The 21,696-nt window shown below is 41.0% G+C and overlaps 1 protein-coding gene across 2 annotated transcripts; it reads right to left on the bottom strand.

Annotated features, from left to right (window-relative positions):
• Positions 1-333: 333 nt before the first annotated feature.
• Positions 334-17,137, bottom strand: FAIM (Fas apoptotic inhibitory molecule). 2 transcript variants are annotated; one of them, XM_036266726.1, is made up of 6 exons: positions 16,962-17,137; positions 13,074-13,132; positions 11,482-11,614; positions 10,908-11,136; positions 5,228-5,277; positions 334-772 (listed from the first exon to the last, which is right to left on the bottom strand). In XM_036266726.1, exons 1-6 carry the CDS (start codon positions 17,100-17,102, stop codon positions 626-628), a joined length of 759 nt encoding a protein of 252 aa, XP_036122619.1. In that variant the 5' UTR covers positions 17,103-17,137; the 3' UTR covers positions 334-625. The 2 variants fall into 2 exon arrangements, with proteins under 2 accessions (XP_036122619.1, XP_036122620.1); XM_036266727.1 differs by lacking the exons at positions 13,074-13,132; positions 16,962-17,137 and adding an exon at positions 11,743-11,829.
• Positions 17,138-21,696: the final 4,559 nt, after the last annotated feature.

Consider the following 21,696-nt stretch of genomic DNA (forward strand, 5'->3'; position numbering starts at 1 on the left):
ATGTGCCTTGGTTGCAGTTTGTCCCCGGCCCTCGTTGGGCCGTGCGGGAGGCAGCCACTCGATGTGTCCCTTTTACATTGATGTTTCTCTCTCTCTTCCTTTCTTTCCCTCTCACTCTGTCTGAACAAGAAATGGAAAAATGTCCTTGGGTGAGGATGAAAAAAAAAAAAAATTAAGTTTCCATATAGAACATTTCTCATTTTCTCTCATTAAACTAATAACTATGTCCTTACTTACCAATGACTTTAAGCTACAGAGACAACCTATCTGCATAAGTTAGAAATATATGAAGACATCCATTTATAGAAACACATCAGGCAGCACCAATTTTACAGTGTTTATTATAGTAAAAGTTCCTCTCATAAAACATTAGTGATTTTGATCCATATTTTATTTTCCATTTTGCTTTGAAAAATTTTTTACATTATTTACAAAATAAATTGCAGGTTTTTATTATTGTGTATAATTTTTTCCCTGACTCATACAGTTTCAAGTAACTAAAAACATAAAAACGTGGCAGACTAAATGTACTGAGAAGTACATTTTGAACATATTTAATTACCACAGTAATTTAAAAGTCCTGATAGTTACTTCTTAAGATTAATGTTTATTAACATGAATTCATTCAAGAAATCTCCGGGATTTCCCTGTTATCCACAATGAGAGTATGAATAATCCCTTCTTTCCGCTTTCCACTACTGACAGCCTTTATGTAACAGTCGTGGTTCCCAATACTGAAGTGCGTCTCAGTCCCATCATCTACAAACTCACCCTAGGCCAACAAAAGAAGGAGGAGTTAGTGTTCAGAAACATGTATCTTTGTCTAGAGCACTATCACCATCTAAAAGGTTGGTAAAATGAAGTACATATTAAATGTTAAGCTTTGCAAAATTAAACTTAGAAACTTGTATTCAGATGTTTTTATATTCTGCTGTGAATGGAAAGTTTCTTATTTGTACTCCCTACACACTAAGAATCTTAAATTTCAGAGGGAAAAAAACCCAATAACCATGCACCTCATGGCTCTGTCTATTACATATACTATGCAGGCATATAAATATTTTCAAAAGTAAGAATGATAAACATGAGCCCTGGCCCATATGGCTCAATTGGTTAGAGCATTGTCCCATGCACCAAAGGGTGTCATGGGTTCAATTCCCGGTCAGGGTACAGAATGAATTATGCTCAGGTTGTGGGTTTGACCTGGTTGGGGTGCATATGGGAGGCAATTTATCGATATTTCTCTCTCACATCAATGTTTCTCTCTCTCTCCCCTCCTCTCTTTCTAGACTCAATGAAAAAATATATCCTCAGGTGAGGATTAAAAAAAGATAAACATGATAGCACACATTTTTTTAGTTATTTATTCTATACCAAGAACAGTTTACATGCATTATTTCATTGGATCCTCCTCCTATAGATGAAGAAATTGAGGCACACAGTGGTTAAATAACTTCAAAAGACCCTACTCAGTAAGGGATGGAGTGTTCTTAACCACTCTGAAGATCTGATTCCTCGGGGTATAAAGCGGCTTTACAATAAGATACAGACAACATAAAGTCAAACACTACTAAATCTAGACTTGCTTTGTCCAGGACAGTAGCCACTAGCCATGTGTAGCAAAATCAAGCACTTGAAATGTGGTAAGTCTGACACAAGATACGCTGTTTAAGTGTAAAATATACACTGAATTTGGAATACTTAGTATGAAACAAAGAATGTAAAATAACTCACTAAAAACTTTTTATATTGATTACATGTTAAATAATACTATTTTGATAAACTGATTTAAATCAAATATAAACTTCACCTTAGAACATTATGGCTAATAGAAAGGTTACAATCGAAGCTCATATTTGTGGCTCATATTTCTATTTAATAGTGTAGTGATCTGGAGTAAAAAGAGAGGGACCCAGAGAAATAAGGAAGAAGAGGATTAGCGGGTAAGAATGAATTATGTCAGAAAGCAAAGACACCCCAGTCAGACTTGAAACTTGGCTGCAAGAGCTTCCTGGCAGCCAAAGCAAACAGAGCAAGACCCAATAACTAACATTATCTAACCAAAGAGAGTGCAGGTATGTCAGGGAAAGAAGCATCATTTTCTTAGCTCTGAGAGAATTTGGTCAAAGCTCTTAAGGGAGGTATAATGAACACTTCCAAAAGGACCAGGTCTGGTCCTGGAGTGTAGTGTGTTCACTTTTTTTCTTTTTTTTAAAAAATCCTCACCCCAGGATATTTTTCCATTTATCTTCAGATGGGGGTGGGGGGAGACAGAGAGAGAGAGAGAGAGAAACATTGATGTGAGAGAGACACACTGACTGGTTGCCTCCTACACGACTTGACCAGGGCTGGGGGCCGAGCTGCGGGCTGAGCTGCAACCTACGTATGTTCCCTTGACTAGAATTGAACCTGTGACTCTTTGGTCCACTGGCCGATGCTCTAACCGCTGAGCCAAATCAGCCAGGGCATGTTCATTCTTTTTTATATTGAGCCTTGAAAAATGCCTGCAAGTCATACTTCTGTAAAATTCAATTTATAGGGCAGGGCAATGGTTTAGTAAAACAATCCCTCTAAGTAACTTCTTGGCAATTTGACATACATAATCTTGGTCATGATGCTGGGAGATGAAAAGGAAAAGGAGAAAAAAAGCTGTAACTCAGAGGCGACAAAAGCAGGTGTGCACAGCACTGGGAAGGCTGCCTGGACACAGAGCTGCCAAAATTGTCCTGCAAACTGGGCCGTAGTTACAATGAAGAGGCAACTGGTCATAAACAGCCATTGTCCACACACTTGTGGTTTCCTGTCAATTATTGAGAAACAGAGACACTGTGATGAACACTATTTTCAACTTTTTACTTATTTACATTTTTTTTTTATCCTCACCCAAGGACATTTTTTTTCCCCCATTTTTTGTTCAGATAGAGTGGGATGGAGAGAGAGAAACATCGATTGAAAGGGACACATCGAGTGGCTGCCACCCACACAACCCAACCGGGGCCGGGAACAAACTGCAACTGAGGTACGTGCTCCTAGCGGGAACCGAACCCGGGTCTCTATGAACCGCAGGCTGACGCTCTAACCGGCCAGGGCTACAACCACATTCTTTTTTTTTTAATTTTTTTATTTATCCTCACCCGAGGACATTTTTTTCCATTTTTTGCACAGATAGAGTGGGAGGGAGAGAGAGGAAGAGAGAGAGAGAGAGAAACATTGATGTGAAAGGGACACATCGAGTGGTTGCCACCCGCACGACCAACCAGGGCCGGGGACAAACTGCAACCGAGGCACATGCCCTTAGCGGGAACCGAACCCGGGTCTCTCCGGACCGCAGGTCGACGCTCTAACCGCTGAGCCAAACCGGCCAGGGCTACAACCACATTCTTAATATCATGAAACAACGTTCTCTTTACATTTGCACTGGAGAATTCCTTGAGGGTGAGAGGGAGTGTGGTTCCAAACTGCTTATGCTCCATCTGGAGAATTCCAGGGTAGGAAATAAGGCAGGAAGGAGCACCTGGTGTGGTGCGGGCACGCAGTAGGTACCCAATTCACGTTAATGGTACCCAACCTGCTTCAAAAGGAGTTGTACAATACTGAAGAGCTCTCCAAGCCTCTCTGCATAAAAGAAGTCTTCATCGGTGGACTGAACTTGGAAAGTGGCTCAAGCTCTGAGGATCAGTTTTGAGGGAGTCCTGGTTAAATTCCCCTCAAGAATTAATACCAGGATGAAGAAACAGAAAAGCATTCATCTTTGTAATTTGATGTCTGGCCTGGGCGCTTCCTCAGAAACAGACAGCTACAAGACCCAGCAGGTCCTGGGCAGTCTGAAGAAGTTCATCCCAGACCAGGCACCTCTTCTCACCTCCCTATACCATGCTAGACAGAGGAGATAATGGAGTAAGTACTATCGTACAACTAGCTAAAACTGTGACTAGAGAAGAGAGCATCTCATTCTCTAGCCCTGGAGCACCTGAAGCCAGCAGGAAAGGCAGATGTTCCGTTTGCCAGTTGACCCAATAACATGGCAATTTCCACCCTGTGATTTCAGGTCCTAGTCCCACACTCCCCTGCTTCCACTCCCTCTCTGTGCTGCGAATACTACACCACTATTATTTCTTTCTTCTTTCTTTTTTTTTTTAATTGAATCTATTGGAAGACATTGGTTAATAAAATTATATAGGATTCAGGAATGCAATTCTATATACACCATTATTATTTCATTCCAGCTTGGAATTCAACCTTATATTCATCCCACCCACAGCTTTAACAGTGCAAGCAGCTGATAATAAGAGCCAAACACACGGGGCTTAGGTGGGGATCTCATCCTGCTTGGCCACGGTGAGTGGGTAGCTTTTTGGAACTGTCTATAAATTCCACTTGTTTTCTGGGGGTTGTGTGCCCTTCCCTGTCTGCCTTTATGTCAGCATCTGACATTGTGTGCATCGTTTCTTTTTCAAAAACTTTGCTTTTAGAAAAGTACCATCTGTTTTGAGTGTATGGTGTAAAGCCTCCTATTCAAAGTGTGACCTACAGCACTGGCATCACCTGAGGAAATGTTAAAATTTGAATTTTAACAAGATCCAAGTGATTTCAATGCATGCAGGTTGAGAAGCAGTGGTATAAAGCACCACTTTAATATAGATAAAAGTGGGAGTACGCAACTTTTGGGGGAGGGGGATTTTCTAATGGGGGATCTCTTTTTAGGACAGAGCCTGGGCCAGGAAAAGAGTGTGAGGTTGGTGCAAACTTACAATGTAAATTGTTTCCGCCCTGGCCTGTTTGGCTCAGCGGTTAGAGCGTCAGCCCGCGGACCAGAGAGTCCTGGGTTCGGTTCCCACTAAGAGCACGTACCTCCGTTGCAGTTTGTCCCCCGCCCTCATGGGGTCATGTGGGTGACAACCACTCGGTGTCTCTTTCTCACATTGATGTTTCTCTGTATTCCTCCCTTTCTCCCTCCTGCTCTAACTGAAGATAAGTGCAAAAATGACCTCGAGTGAGGATAAAAGAACAACAAAAAAATGTAAATTGGTTCCAAATAATTGCTGCCCCAGGTACTTTCTGGGAAAGGTTTTCAAATTTTGGAGTCCGGAGTAATTCATCTCTTTTTTTGTTTTCAACTAAGAGGACCTTGGGGTTAATTATAAAATCTTCATAATTAGGAAACGTAGCAACATTTCAGTGGTAACTCACACACATGGTGCGAAGAGTAATAAGAAGGCCAACTTACTGCTGTCTCCATTTTTCTACCATTGCACCATACATCCATAGTGTCTTTTTCTGTAAAAGTAACAAATTAAAAAAATTATAATCTATGATTGAAAGATAAACTTAACTCTATTATTTTTAGAAAGGTTTGATACACTGGATTCCTAAAAGTCCATTAACTTTTCACAGCTTTGAATTTCTTCTGTATTTGAAGAAACTGATTATTCTTTGTTCACAGACAAAATCAAAAGGAAACAAACTTAAGAGAAAAATCATGGTCCCAATCCAAATTGATGAAGACTTGTTCAACAAAATAAACACTGAAGCACAATCTTGAAAGGAAGATGCACACAAATGAATGTGAAGAGGGACTTTTCCACATGAACAGCCTTTAATATCAGTGACTAAATAATTACCCCTTTCTCTCACACTGACTCAGCTGGACTATGGCATTAAAAGACCACCAAGCACAGGCAGATGTGGCTCAGTTGGTTGGAGTGTCTTCCCATACACCAAAAGGTGGCAGGTTCGAGTCCCAGTTGGGGCACATGGCCTAGTTTTTTTTTTTAATTCTCACCCAAGGACATTTTTGCATGTATCTTCAGATAGAGCAGGAGGGGGAGAGGGAGGAGATGAGGGAGAGAAACATCGATGTGTGACAGAGAGAGATCGAGTGGTTGTTGCCCACATGACCCCAACAGGGGCCGGGGACAAACTGCAAACGAGGTACGTGCCCTTAGCGGGAACTGAACCTGGCCTCTCTGGTCCGCGGGCCGATGCTCTAACCACTGAGCAAAATCGGCCAGCGCCACATGCCTAGTTTGCACTCACTGGTTGGGGCACGTATGGGAGGCAACCAATCGATGTTTCTCTCTCTCTTAAAAAAAAAAAAAAAGTGAAAATGTCCTCAGGAGAGGATTAAAAAAAAAGACCACCATAAAAAGCTGCCACCAGGTTCATACAGGATAGCTTGTCAGGTTTAGAAATTTAGCCTTAAGTTTCTTACTAGATAGTACAATAATCTCTTCTTGTTTTTGTAATGGTTTCACTTTAGGGAAAAATGGTTGGATCATAAGAAAAAATACAGGTATACTGGTGGACTGTGCTAAGTACAGTGCTGACACAATAGAGCAGACGCTGCCGCGATACACCTGAGCCTGTTAAGCGGCCATAGCGCCCTTGCAGGAGGCAGGTGTATGTATGCGCACGTGCCTTTTGGGGAGAGGACTCCCCAAACCCACTGTGAAGGTTAGTGTCCTGGCGTGTGGCAGGAGAGAAATCTGCACTCATCAAGCAACCAGAAGGTGAGCTTTGAGAATAATGAAGACAAGAGAGGTGCATGACCTGTGCGAGCAGGAGTCCAGGGGTCTCCTAAATCACTTGTCTGGAGTCAAGGCTGAGTTGCCAATCTGACTTGACACTGGCAGGCCATCTACTTTGGAACATGGTCTAAAGGGGATTCTTTTCTCTCCACACCTCGAGATGGGAGCCTCATTGAGTGGAGAAAGGACTTTGAGTGGGGCTAGAGGGAGAAAGAGCAAGGCAGAGGGGCCTGGGGAGCCTGAGTAGGAAGCATCTACAGCCACAGAAGCAGGGAAACCCGGCTTGTCCCAACACATGGTTAGATCACACAGGGCTAAAATACACCACAATGTGGTGGAAACTGGAGTTTTACTCAGTATGCCGACTGCACACGTGCATGTGCTCAGAGTTTCTGTAACAGCTGTTATTAACGTGCCTCTGAAGAACACCTGATCCAGAAGCCGTAAAAAAAAAAACATGGAATAAATTTGACTACATAAAAGTAAAAAGGGTTTCTGCATGATTAAACAAAACCATGCACACACATAAGCAAAGTCATACAATAAATGACAAAGTCGGGGAAAATGTTCAAAACAAACAGCACAGAGGGCTAATCTTAGTAATATAAGGACTCCTTCGCAATCAAGGAGAAAAAGACTAACAACCCTCCAAAAAGCGAGTCAAGGGACATGAACATGACTAGAAAAGAAACTCAAAAGGGCCTTAAACATGTGAGAAGAAGTTCAACCTCACTCAATTTTGAGAAAGGCAAAATAACACTGAAATACTATAAAATAATCCAACAACACGCTCTGTTGTCTCGAGAACCTGTGGGGAAACAGGTAGTGGTAAACAATGGTAAAAAGCATCAAGGAGTGCAACTGGACAAAATCTAAGATGACAAGTGCAGTTATTCTCTGACCCAGCAATCCTACTTTCCCTCTTCTGGGAACTGGTCCGAAAGTAATCTGTGCTATATTCCAAGAGGCATGTGAACAAAGTCTTTCAATACCGCTACTCACAGCAACAGTGTAGAAACAGCCCAAGTGCCCATCAGTTGGGAATGAGTTAAACTATTTTATTTACTATTTAAATGTACTCTGCAGCTATAAAAAAGTATAAGAATATTCTTTATTGCTATAAAAGGATCTTCAGAATAAATCAATAATAAACATGATTTACATAATAAGGAAGTAATAAAATATTCATATTTGCTTGAATCTGAATAAAGAAACACTAGAAGGACTCTATTAAATTTCTATCCTAACTCAGACATTTCTCAGAGCAATATTTTTTCTAATATATCTTCTCAGGTAAGGAAAACAAAAGAAAAAATAAATAAAATGGGACGACATCAAATTCAAAAGCTTTTGCACATCAAAGGAAACAATCAACAAAATGAAAAAACAACCCACTGAATAGAAGATATTCACCAATGATGCATCTGATAAGGGGTTAATATCCAAAAATTATAAAGAACATGTACAAGTGAACAGCAGAAAAATGAACAATCCAATTTAAAAACGGGCAAAGGACCTGAATACACACTTCTTCAAAGAGGTCATACAGATGGCCAAAAGATATATGAAAAGATGCTCAATGTCACTAATCATCAGAGAAATGCAAATTAAAACCACAAGGAGATATCACCTGTCAGAATGGCTATCATCGATAGATCAACAAACAACAAGTGTTGGGGAGGATGTGGAGAAAAGGGAACCCTCGTGCACTGTTGATGGGAATGCAGATTGGTACAGCCACTGTGGAAAGCAGTATGAAGACACCTCAAAAAATTAAAAATGGAACTGCCTTATGACCCAGCAATTCCACTTCTGGGAAGATAGTCGAAGAAACCTGAAACACTGATTCAAAAGAATATATGCACCCCTATGTTCACTGCAGTGTTATTTCCAATAGCCAAGATTTGGAAGCAGCCCAAGTGCCCATCAGTAGATGAGTGGGTAAAAAAAGCTGTGGTACATTTACACAATGTAATATTACTCAGCTATAAATAGAAAGGAAATCTTACCTTTTGCAACAGCACTGATGGACCTGGAGAGCATTATGTTAAGTGAAATAAGCCAGTCAGAGAAAGACAAGTACCATATGATTTCACTTATTTGTGAAACATAATGAACAAAATAAACAAACAAAATTTTAAAAATGGCCATCTTTATGGGGTAAATTGGGTGGATGGGAACAGGCGTGGAAGCAAGACTTCTCAATGTATCTTTTTATATCATTTTGATTTCTGAATTATATATCACCTATTCAAAAATATGTTATAAAGAACATATTGATCTGATAAAGCATCAAATCAGTTACAGCTCAGAAACAGATTTAGTGAATCATAGGAACTGGAGCATATTCACCTTGGAGCCTGTCCTCTCTGCCTACCTGCAGATTCCCTCGACCCAGATGACCAACAGTGGGGAGTCTACCTGAGCAGGTATTCGCAAGGTTTCAGAACAGAAGGAGAAGTTTTAGCATAATAGTACTTTGCTCTTGCTGTCTTTATTTTCCTCCCACGGTGTTCAGTGGTGTGGCGACTACCTGACCCAACAGTGCTGACCAGTGCTATTTTCAGGCCCTTTGTGTGCCTCTCATCTTTTGGGTGGTGAAAAAGAAGGTACAGGATCTTTGAGGTCAGAGAGCTCTGGGTTCAAATCCCAGCTCCGCGATTCATTGGCAGTTTCATTTGGCAAGTCTTTCATTCACTCTGAGTCTCAATTAGCCTCAGCTTCCTCATGGGTAAAATGAAGATGATACCATTTTTCTTGCATACTGCTATAAGAATTAGAAATAATTTATGTAAAATGCCCGGCATAGTGTATGGCACAGAATATGGCCTCTCAGTACATAGTACTGTTTTAGTTAAGAGATTTTTCTTTGTTCTAACTTTTCAATGTAAAATTGAGAAAGTCATACAATAGTTATTTGAACTTTGTCAAATAATAAATATGTAGGTAACTTTCACTCCAAGACTCTATATAAGTCCATTCCTTGCCCATGAGTAACTATAATGACCACAAATAATGTTTTTTTTTGTTTTTTCAGTTAATATATATATATATTGAGAGAGAAACATCAATCAATTGCCTCCTGCATGAGCCATGACCGGGGATGGAACCCAAAACTTGGGTATGTGTCCTGACATGGAATTGAGCCCTCAGCTTCTTGGTGCACAGGATGACGCTCCAACCAACTGAGCCCTGGCTAGGGCCTTTTATTTTTTTATCTACTTGATCTGGATTCTGACAATTTTGATCTGCTGCAGTCCTAACCATATTACCACCTACAGAAAGATTCCCTTCTTACTGATGAAACTTAAATTTCCAACTGCCTTATACATGCTTTTAAAGTGAAATATAAAATAATAACAAATGTCTATATCAATATTTCTTTTTTAAAAATTTTATTTATTGATTTTAGAGAGAGAGGATAGGAGAGAGAGAGAGGACGACACTGATTTTTTGTTCTATTTATTTATGCATTCATTGGTTGACTCTTGCATGTGCCCTGACCAGGGATCAAACCCATAACCTTGGCGCATCAAGACGATACTCTAACAAAGTGAGCTACCTGGCCAGGGCCCAACACACACACACACACACACACACACACACACACATTTATTTATTACTATTATTATTTTATCCTCACTCGAGGACATTTTTGCATTTATCTTCAGATAGAGCAGGAGGGAGAGAGGGAAGAAGAGAGAGAGAGAAACATTCATGTGAGAGACACATTGAGTGGTTGACATCTACATGACCCCAACCGGGGCTGGGGACAAACTGCAACCGAGGTACATGCTCTTAGTGGAAACTGAACCCTGGACTCTCTGGTCCATGGGCCGACACTCTACCGCTGAGCCAAACTGGCCAGGGCCCTATATATATATATTTTAAACCTAACGTTATAATGTTCAAATCGATCACTATAAAATATGGCTCTTGTAATTTATATATAAATCAATCGATTAAATGAATACTTCATTCACATAGAACACATTAAAAATACACCTGCTCTTACACTCTTACATTCTTTTCTATTCAAAGCTCTCATAAAGGCCTGAACAGTTAGAGAGGCTAATTAAATAACTACCATAAAAAGCCAATAAATGCCCTGGCCGGAGAGGCTCAGTGGTTAGAGTGTCGGCCTGCACACTAAAGGGTCGCCAGTTTGATTTCCAGTCAAGGGCACATACCTGGGTTTCAGGTTCAATCCCTGGACCTGGTTGGGGTGTGTGTGGGAGGCAAGCAATTAATGTGTCTCTCTCATATTGATGTTTCTCCCCACCCCCCTCTAAAAATCAATGGAAGAAATATCCTTGGAGGAAGATTAACAAAAGCAAAACCAAAAAGCCAATAAATTCTGCAGAAACAGCAATCACTTACCCAACACAACTCTAACGTCCTCACCATCCAAATGTAATACCCAAGTATTGGTGGTTTTTGATCTGTTCTCCATATACTTCTTGAGACTTTTCCCATTAATTTCCAGAGTATATTCATAAGCAAAACCACTGACAGCATCTATATTTATGGTTGCTTTTGCCTTTGCAGCTCCCACACAGAAGGTTTCTTTGCCCACTAATTTGAACATCCATTCTTTTCTTATCGCTTCCTAAGTAATAAAATAGAAGAGTTGAAAACACACATGTGGAAGAAAGTTTAATATTTAATTTTACAAATAATATAATTAAAGTGAGAAAATGACAATGCTAGTTAGATGTAATATTAATTTGTGATGCAAAGGTTTTAGAATATAAAGGCATTTTAAGTTTAAATATTAGATGCTAGTCTATGAATTCTATAACTATGATAAGATCACTTTGTACAGCAAAATGATACAGGTCAAAATATAAAGATAACTACTTTAGTAAGAGAAAAGCCTGAATGAAGAATGTACATTAACAAAATCAACCTTCTCTGTATACCATATTTACAAAGTCACATGTTTTGTTCCTACCTTGCCATCTACATATACCACTCGTTTTCCAGATGTGGTCCCATGTTCAAATTCAATCTTATGGACTCCGTCACTTAAAGCAACATCCCAAACGGCTACAAGATCTGTCATTTTTCCCAGGCTATATGGAAGGCTAAGGGAATAAAATACAGTAATTACAATAGGCCAAAATCAGTAAGAGAATAGCCAATTAATTCTTCCAAGATGAAAATAATAGATTTTTAAAACTCTTAAAATTACAAAATATTCAAGTGATATTACCTAAAAATTCTCACTCACAGTACATGTAACTATCTTCTCCCTTTTATGCATTCTTCCTTTAGATGAAACTACTCTGCCTGACTATACAGCCAGGTAATCCCAAACAAAGTCACCTTTATATTAATAGGATTAAGGATCTATCAGTTCATCCACAGTAGTATTCTAAGCTAGGCAACAGAATGATGCCTGGAAAGGTCAGTAAGAAGTCTGAACTTCTCCCTCCCCTCGTTTGAACAGCACAGTACTTAATTTTGGTTTTTCTTTTTCAGATCCAATCACTCTAAAACAAGAATTCTACAAAACTTTCATACGTAAACCAATGACTGGGAATTAATTTTAACCAAAAAGGTTCTAATTCATTAAATAGGCTAAGAAAAAGAGAAGTCATGAAAGAAATGTCCTACAATAAAGATGAAACTGTTATGGAAATACTAACTCTTGTCATTGATATAGGGAAACTTATTAAAAATAAAGGCCCTGGCTGGTTTGGCTCAGCAGTTGGAGCATCGGCCTGTGGACCAGAGAGTCCCGGGTTCTGTTCCTGCTAGGGGCACATACCAACAAAAATAAATAAATAAAGGATTCTATTTATTCAAAAGCTTTTGGCACAATTTCAACACATTTTAATATAGAACTATAAATATTTAAATATAAAACATGTGTCCTATGTAAATGATATATATATAATACAAATATAATAGATAAATAATATTTTGATTTGATTTAGATCTTTAGCTTTGAGAGACATACATTTATTACAACTTTAATGATCAGAGCTAAAAGTTAAGTGCCGACTGTGTGCCAGTCACTAAGAGCTTTACATATATTAACCCATAGAATCCTCACCATGAGATGGATACTGTTATTATCCCTATTTTGTAGATGAGGAAACAGAGGCTCAGAGAGGCTAAGGGCTTGTCTAAGGTTACAATGACAGTAAGTGGCAGATGGAGTTTAAACTTAGGACTCTGGCTCCAGAGGCTGTTCTCTGAACTACATCCTACTCTTCATTCCCTCTAATCTCCTTTGTGTGCTCTAAATCAGATACTAAATGGGTTTTATATCATTTTGAAGTGATTGCCAAGAACACTGTGCTGAGAGGGATTTGGAGATCTTACATCCAGATCCTATAAAGGATGCCACGCTAGTGGTGGCCACCTTGCCAGGTGTTTACTCTCCTTATTCTACATCAGAGAAAAGCAAAACCATGCATTCTGCAATTTTACAAAACGTGTCCTTAAAAAAGTAGCCTGGATAAATAACTCTTCTAAATGATTAGAACTATCTTGATAGTTTCAAAAGCTAGTTTTATTGCAATGCAAGACATTTACCTTTCGTCATCTTCAAAGATAGGACTGTCATCTCCAGATGCCATGGTTGGCAAAACAGACTTAAATCCAATTAGCAGCCAGGAAATAAAAAAAGCAGAATTGCAGGCAAGAAAGATTGAGAGCAACAAAGATGACATCTGCAAAGAGTTTTTCTAACTTTGCAATCCATTTCTTAAATTGCATGCAGTTTCTGATGAAACAGCTTTTATATACAACAGAATTGCAATCTCTAATTTTCAGGGAAAGAAGTTAAGTCATTCAAATTGGCTAATCATATTTTTCCATGTTATGGATTTATAATTTCCTAAAACTAGAAAATAAACTCTAGTTTATTTCAAGGGTTATACCACACCAGAGCTTCAAGAGACCTACAGGTCCTCTGGGTCCCAAGCTTTTCAAATTGAGGCAGAAGAAGCCCTAAGGGTATGAAGCAGTGCATCAGGGAATACATAAAACTCCAGGATAAACAGAATGCACCTTCTGGAAGAATCAATGTTACAGGGTGGTAACAAATTTAAAATGCAATCTTTACATTAAATTTTACAAGGCTACATTATGGTAGAATATATAATTTAAAAAATTTTTTAGATAACTTCAAAGAAATGTTAAGTTTGCAAGAAGCTGCCAAGTACACGCTAGTTCACTTTATAAGAACAAACTTAATTTACCTGTTTACTCAAGCCCACTTAATTTACTAGTGCCGAAAATGAATCCACAAAAGTGATGTGGGTTGCTCAGGCCACTAGCAGGGCCCAAGCCAAAACTATAGCCCAGAATTCCTGTGCAAGTAACTAAACGGTAACTGGGCTATAATGCTCATTAAGTTTTACTGAACTCAGAAGTACAAATTTACTCACATACATAGGAAACCCTCCATATTTGAAGATTTGGGATTAACAGTTGTACCCCTGCCAAACCTACTAAAAAATTCGCTCATTAATTTTTGTTCCTAAGATCTACCCTAGCCTAGCCTTCTTCCTATAGATGCCCAAGGGTGCTCTCTCCTCAGTAAAAATGGAAGATCAAACAGCCAGAAGCAACAAATTACTATTTTTTAAAAGATGTTAAGGAAGAGATTAGCATTCATAAAAGCAATGTAACAGTCAAAGAAAAGCTAAAAATTTTAGAATGAAAACTAGGTAAGAATTCAAACACTTTGTACCTAAAATAAATACTGGGTTTTTTAAAATTCATTTTTATTAGCATCTTAAAATTTTGTTGATTTTTCTAGTCTTAGGAAGCCTCAGGGTACCTCCAATGAAAGTGGAGGGTATCCTGCAGTTTGAAAGCAAGAGAATACATAGAAGTAGAGTAAGCCAAACAGCATAATATCAACTTGGATAAATATCATTCACATTTTGCTCTACAGCTTTTAAAGGCTCTAGAAAGTTCAGTAATTCAGTATTCAAACTTGAAAGAATTGCCCAGTTTTCCATTATAAGGAACTTCAAATATTATCATACTAAGATAAGGCATGGTACCATCTTAACTACAGTAACTTTTCATATAGGTATAAAAGACAACATAACAAATAGAAAGGGGGTTTAGACATCAAGATTACCTTAACATTTTTTCTTCTTCAAACTATCAACATTCATTCATATATTCAACATTTATTTATAGAGTATCTGGTTAGGGTACAAAAAGTTTTGGAAATAGTGGTGATAGGCCCAGCCGGTGTGGCTCAGTGGTTGAGCATCAACCCATGCACCAAGAGGTCGTTGGTTCGATTCCCGGTCAGGGCATATGCCCAGGTTGTGGGCCCGATCCCCAGTGGGGGGCATGCAGGAGGTGGCCGATCGATGTTCTCTCTCATCGATGTTTCTATCTCTCTCTCCCTCCCTTTCCCTTCTCTCTCTAATCATTAAAGGAAAAATAAAAATAAAAAAAAAAGAAATAGTGGTGATGGTTGAAAAACAACATTGTGAGTGTATTTAATATTACTGAATTGTTAACACTTAAAAATAGGTAAAGTGGTAAATTTTTTAAAGTGGCAGATTACAAAAAATTGAATTGTACACTTTAAATGGATGAATTATATGGTATATGAATTATATATCAACAAAGTTGTTTTAAAAAAAAAGACCTAGGTGACCTGCCAGTAGTGTTTCTTGGAAAGTGATATCACTTATAATCAAGAAAGGATCACAGCTGTCCTTGTCCCTGATTTCTACCTTATTCATTTGAGTGAGAAATCAATCACGCAGATCTCTATCTTACAATTTGGGCTTAACAAACACATCATATTATAAATTCATCCCCCATGCTAATAGTTAGCAGTCACTTATGTGCCAGGCACTGAGCTGGGCACTAAGTTCAGAGTGAGAGACGGAAAGATGATCACAGCACAGCCATGGGCGTGTCTTGTGAAGGGAAGCTGTAATGGGCAGAATGGGCCCACACAGAATGGACCCTATTCCCTGTAAAAATGGGCAGGAAGGCCTGGGATGGCTTTGGTTTAAAATTCGGGAGAAAGGAATCAATCCACTGTAATTTCTAAACTCTTATACATACATTTAATTTTCAGGATCATGTAACCAAACAGGAAAATGATCGTGACAGAGAAAAAGTTCCTCTATTTTAGCACAAAATTTTAAAAATATAAATGAAAAGGATAGAAAAACAAATCCACTTATTTTCACAGATGAAGACAATGTCACTCGAAGCCTTTTACAAGTCTTCAAAGAAAGCTTTTTGATTATCTAGTGACTACCCATCAGCAGAATCTTTTAAAATCCTTTCCCTTGCAACCCAACATCCATGTTTCAGAGTATGACTTAAATATCAAAACGTTTCTACGATTCATCGAACCCCAGCTTGAATTTTGCATTCACTTAGGTTAAATTGTATTGGGGACTGTACTAGTTTATCCAAGATAAACCTAAATCCGATTTTAAAATTACTAAAATACTCATAGTTCCCTTTTCAGCAAAAGCTCTAGGTAAGGCCAGCCACAAGACAGGCTACTCTAAGAAACAGGTGTTGACACTTTGCTCCCTACCCCTTGTGATGCACTGGGACCTACAAGTCAGTCAGGAAGTTCCTTGAACCAGGCGTTCCCACATGCTAGTGCAGGAACAAACAACGAGAATAATTCTTCTAAGGAGCATTCTGCAACGTATATATACTACACACCTCAGGAAGGTCACTGTAAACAATGATGCTCAAACAAACTGCTTTTCTAACACCTGAACACGGAAAACCCTTCCGTATGTTCACCATCAGGGAGGGAATCCATTGAGTAAATCACAGTCCTGTCACTCAACCAGCTGCAGGTGGAGCGGGGCCAGACTCTGGGGCAGTATGCAGAGGCCACCCCGGCACACGGCGTCGCTGGCCGTCCAGTGCGGTCAATAAAAGGAAACAAGGAAAAGCACTTCAAGCCACGGGGGATGCCCGTGATGTGTAAAGAGAAAAAAGCCAAGTTACAGCACTTTCTGATCCAGGTGCTGCAAAACCCCAGTCTGATCATGCTTACAGGGGACAGGAAGGAGATACACCTTAACGTTAACCCAGGCTGTCTCCGGGGTGCAGGGGTTCAGCTCTCGTCTTCCTTCCCTGTGCTTTTCTGTTCCACTTTTTCGACAGCGACAAGTATTCACTCTGTCGTTGGGGACAAGGCCGGAGGCTGGTGCGGCCGGTCGCAGGGCCGGGCAGGGGCGCGCCGGCCCGGGTCCCCGCCTCGGTCCGCAGCCGGGCCGCCAGGAGAGCCCGGAGCACGCCGCAGCGGGTCCGGTGCCCCCGGCGGGCTCTCCGGCCCACGGAGACGCCGCCCACGGCTCGCAGCGCCCGCCGCGGCCACCGCCTCCCCGAGATGGCGGCCGCCCGAGCTGCAGGGGGGCGCCGGGGCTGCGCGCAGGGGCCTGGGGGCCGGGCCGCGGGTCTCACCTGTACGCCGGGGCTGCGGGAGGCTCCGGGCCACGCCTGGGTCGGTGCCGACGGGCCGCTGAGGCCGCGGGGCCTTCTCCCTCCGCGGAGAACCAGACGCCGCCCCTGCGGAAGCCGAAGCTGGGCGAGCGCGAGCACCATGCGCGCCGATTGTTTGTCGCGCTCCAGGTCCCCTGAGCTGCCCAGCCCAGGCCGCCACCGCCTCGCGGCACCGCGGACCCAGCCCCGCCCGCGGTCTCGGCGGAAGGCCCTCGGCGCCCGCCCTGCCTCCGGCCTCCGAGCCCGGCGCTGCGTCCCGCCACCCAGCCCGCGGCCTGCAAGAACCAGCGGATGGCAGGCGCTGCGGAGGTGACCTGGTGGGCAGAAACGGTCCCTGCGCTGGAGACTCGGGGCAGGCCAACCTGATCATGGCTTTAGCTCCTGGACGCCTCTTTATGGGTTCTGATTACTTCTTTAGAGACCCAGACTCCTTATGGGAGGCACAAGGCCCCGGGTACTAAGTGGCTCATTTGGGAACTCATAAGATGCGGGCTCCTTCTCCCCTGCCCCCCACTACGCGGGCGGGGGGTGGGGGTGCTCTGCAATGCCCCTAGCTTCTCTTAAGCTGAGTCCATTTTGTTGAGATTGTTCCCATACATCACTTCTCTTTCCCTTCCCCCACTAATTCTTCTCCTCCTCCTCCTTCCTTTTCTCCTTCAAGTTTTATTGATTTTTTTTCGAGAGAGGAAGAGAGGGAGACAAGTATTGATGCGAGAGAGAAACATCCATTGGTTGCCTCCTGCATGAGCCCAATTGGTAATCAAACCCACAACCGGGTTATGTCCCTGACAGTGAATCAAACCCACCACCATTTGGTGTATGGGACAACGCTCCAACCAGCTGAGGCCACACCAGCCAAGGCATGCATAGATCATTTCTTTCTTTCTTTTTCTTTTTGTCATAGATCATTTCTTAAGGAAAACAACCTTGGCCCTCTAAGACTTGTATCACCTGTAATTGTCCTTCTTGGTTCCTTTCAAGGTGTGCAATTTTTTTGGTGTGATTTTTGCTGAATGTGTACCTTAGTAGACGGATCTGTGAAGGCAGGGACCGTGGCTGCTTGGCTGTCTTGTATCTCCTACATATGCGCAGTGCAGGCTCATACATAGTAGATTCTGATCAATGTGTGTTGAATGAGTAAATGAACACCAGGCCTGGTTAATGTTTCAGGTGGCCTTCGGTTTCACTTTAAGGAGGGGACAATATCACCTGCAGAGAGGGAGGAGGGTTGTGGAGTGGGCCATCTGAGGACAGCCATGAGTGGTCCCTGTGGAGAGTGGGCCCAGCAACAAAGTGGAGACATGTAAAGTGTTCTGGAGGGGTTCTGAGTACCCAGGAGACTTGGGGACAGAGAGGCAGCCAGGCCTCTTATGTAACTTCTTGCAGCTTGATGTCAATCTAAAGAAGGATTGTCCCACCTTTGGGGCTGATAGTGTGGATTCATTTCTACATGCTGGGCAAGGAGGGAGAGAAGGGGGAGTTGGGAGACAATAGGGAACAATCTATTGATTAGGTTAAACAGTGTGCAAAGTAATAATAACTGATTCTTAAGCAAATTATGTTTTAGGGATTCTGCTTAGTGAGTGCTGATTTCTGGTTTGCTACCCTGTATTGAAAGTCCACACAAAGATATTTCATATTTCTGTTTTCTTCTGTACCAGTATCTTGAACAGAGAGTTTTCAATAAGTGATTGTTGAAAGAATGAATTAGTGGGGAAAGGTAAAAGGCTACAGAGTGGCGAAATTTCCAGAGCTGGGACAAGGCTAGGTGAAGTCATCTTGATTCTTCTTTCGTAGTCCTTAGTTTTTCTGAGAAACAATCCTGAATTGTTGAGATAGGGCCAGGAAATCCTGGTTGGGGATATGTTATCATATCAAAGATATGTTAATAAAGGATCATATTTTTTTATGAAACGTTAGGAATAGGGATATCTTTTACAAGACCAATAGGTGTAATTGCATGCTTGCTATGTATGGTATAGCATTATCTATAGTTCTTACAGCCCAGCGATTACGTTTACACCAAATTACAGAAAGACCCAAAGCCCTTCAGGAGTTGCAGGACCAGCATGTTGAACCAGGCCTATGGAATTTGAAATGTTCATGTTAATAAGGCTTTATTAGAAAAGTGTTAATTTTGATTGAAGAAAAATCTGAGTCCTGTCTTCAAGGCCTGGAAAGCTCCTCGGGCCAGGGTCACCAGAGTGTGCTCATAAGGTATATCCAAGTCTGCACCCAGAATAGGTAAGGCTGTTTGTGGTTTTGCAGATGAGTTGTTCTGTGCCACTACTTTCTCTTTGAGTATAGTTTCTGGGATACCTGGAATTCAGGAACATACCAGTTTGGGCTGCATTTTCTACCTACTCATTCCCTTAGTCCAGGACACTGGAGAGAGGAATAGTGAATTGTTACCAGACAGCATTGTTATGGAAAGAAATCAAGTCTGAACAAAACATTGTGAAAGGTATTGAAGTTGAGTACAAAACATATTCATTTATTCAGACTGATCCTGCTTTTGACTTTATTCTCACTCTCAGATTGCTTCCTTGTTTCCCAGGAAGTAGCTAGATGCTGCTCTTTCTTCTTAAATGGCCTCTCACCAATTTGCCAATAGACACCAGTGATTTATTTTAAAAGAGCAGCTAAAAATGCTTTCATTCACAATAGTCCGTGTTTTTATCAGGTCTCCTTTTGTAAAGGGAATTGTTAATGGATTGACTGATTTTTGTGAACTTACTTTTTAAACAGCATGAATGGAGGTCAAAATAAAAGGGAAAAGTTATATAATCTGATACCTACAGATTTACAATTTCCTCGTGCCCTTGCAGTATTGTTCCAGTGTGACTATGGGCTATGTTAAAGGAAGAGGCATCAGTGCTTTAGAAATGAGTGCAGGGCCCAGGATTCTGACCTCAGAGGATTGTGTGTCAGAACCAGTGCCAGTAACTATAGCCTCATGCTGCTGGCCAGGCTCTCAGCCAGGCTTTCTGTGGCACAAATGCAGAAAGTGGAGAAGCAGCAAACTAAGGGGATTCTGTAGACCTTCAAACCAGAAAATCTTGAGGAGAAAATAGGTTTTGGTCTGAGTCATGTGGAGAGTGGGATTTATAGATACACCCTTAATTGGAGTGAAGAGGAAGTTAGTACAGACATATGTTCCAATTGGTTAAGACTTTTAAAATGCGTATCTTATTTATTTTAAAAAATTTAAAATATAGATAAGAACAGAGTATAATTCCTACATCCCTGCCATCCAGTACTGACTGACCATCATTAACTATTGACTCAATAAAAATTTTAATAGAAGAAACTTTTGCAGATAAAGCCCTGTTTGACTTTCAGTCCCAACGCCATTATATTCTTTTTCCCAAAGGCTAACGTTCTCATGAATTTGATGTTACCTTCCAAGTCCATTTTCTATCATTATATAGAAATTGTATACATGTGTAAATGTTCTTGGGTATGGATACAGTCCTGCTTTTATTTTTTTTATTTTTTGTTTTTTTATCCTCACCCAAGGACATTTTTGCATTTATCTTCAGATAGAGTGGGAGGGAGAGAGGGAGGAAGAGAGAGAGAGAAACATCAATGTGAGAGAGACACATCGACTGGTTGCCACCCACAAGACCCCAACTGGGGCCAGGGTCAAACCACAACCAAGGTTCATGCCCTTAGCGGGAATCGAACCTGGGACTCTCTGGTCTGCTGGCTGACGCTCTAACCTCTGAGCCAAACCGGCCAGAGCCAGTCCTGATTTTTTTTTTTTTTTAATCCTCACCCGAGGACATTTTTCCATTTTTTGTTCAGATAGAGTGGGAGGGAGGGAGGGAGAGAGAGAGAGAGAGAGAGAAACATCGACGTGAAAGGGACACATTGAGTGGGTGCCACCTGCACTACCCAACCAGGGCCGGGGACAAACTGCAACCAAGGTACATGCCCTTAGCGGGAACCGAACCCTGGTCTCTCTGGACTGCAGGCAGATGCTTTAACCGCTGAGCCAAAGCGGCCAGGGTCAGTCCTGCTTTTGAAAATGATTTAAATGGTACCATGACTGGCAGCTAGGAATTTATGTAAGAGTAAGACAAGATTACAGGGAGTTCATCTTTTGGACTTCATTTCACCATCATTACATTTATTGTATTTATTGACTACTGTTTGTTATATAACAAGGAATGAACTGAAGTCTGCTAACAACCACATGTGTGAATTTGGAAGTGAATCCTTCATCCCCTGTTGAATATAGAGATGACTGTAGCTCTGGCCACCAGCTTGACTGTAACTTCATGAAAGATTCTGTCCAGACCACCCAGCTAAGCCACTCCTGTATTTCTGACCCACAGAAACTTTGAGGTAGTAAATGTTTGTTTTAAGCTGCTGTGATTAGGGGTAATTTGTTGTTATACATCAATAGATTACTAATACAGAGATAGATGAAATAATTACAAGTGGAAATAAGTATATACATCAACTTATAGTAGAGTGGATGCCCATCATGAGAAGTAGTATGGTCAAGTGGGTAAAGAAATAGGCTTTGGAACTGGAAGTTTAATTTCACATCCTGGTTCTGCCACATATTTGCTGTGAGTCCTTAGCAAGTTTTTTTTTCCTTCTATTTTCTAATTTGTAACAAAAATATAATAACAGTATTTATATTACAGTGTGAAGAGTCAATAAGTTAGAACATGAAAGTACTTAG

Source organism: Molossus molossus, unplaced genomic scaffold (genome assembly GCF_014108415.1).
Source record: "Molossus molossus isolate mMolMol1 unplaced genomic scaffold, mMolMol1.p scaffold_m16_p_18, whole genome shotgun sequence".
Classification (NCBI taxonomy): Eukaryota; Metazoa; Chordata; class Mammalia; order Chiroptera; family Molossidae; genus Molossus; species Molossus molossus.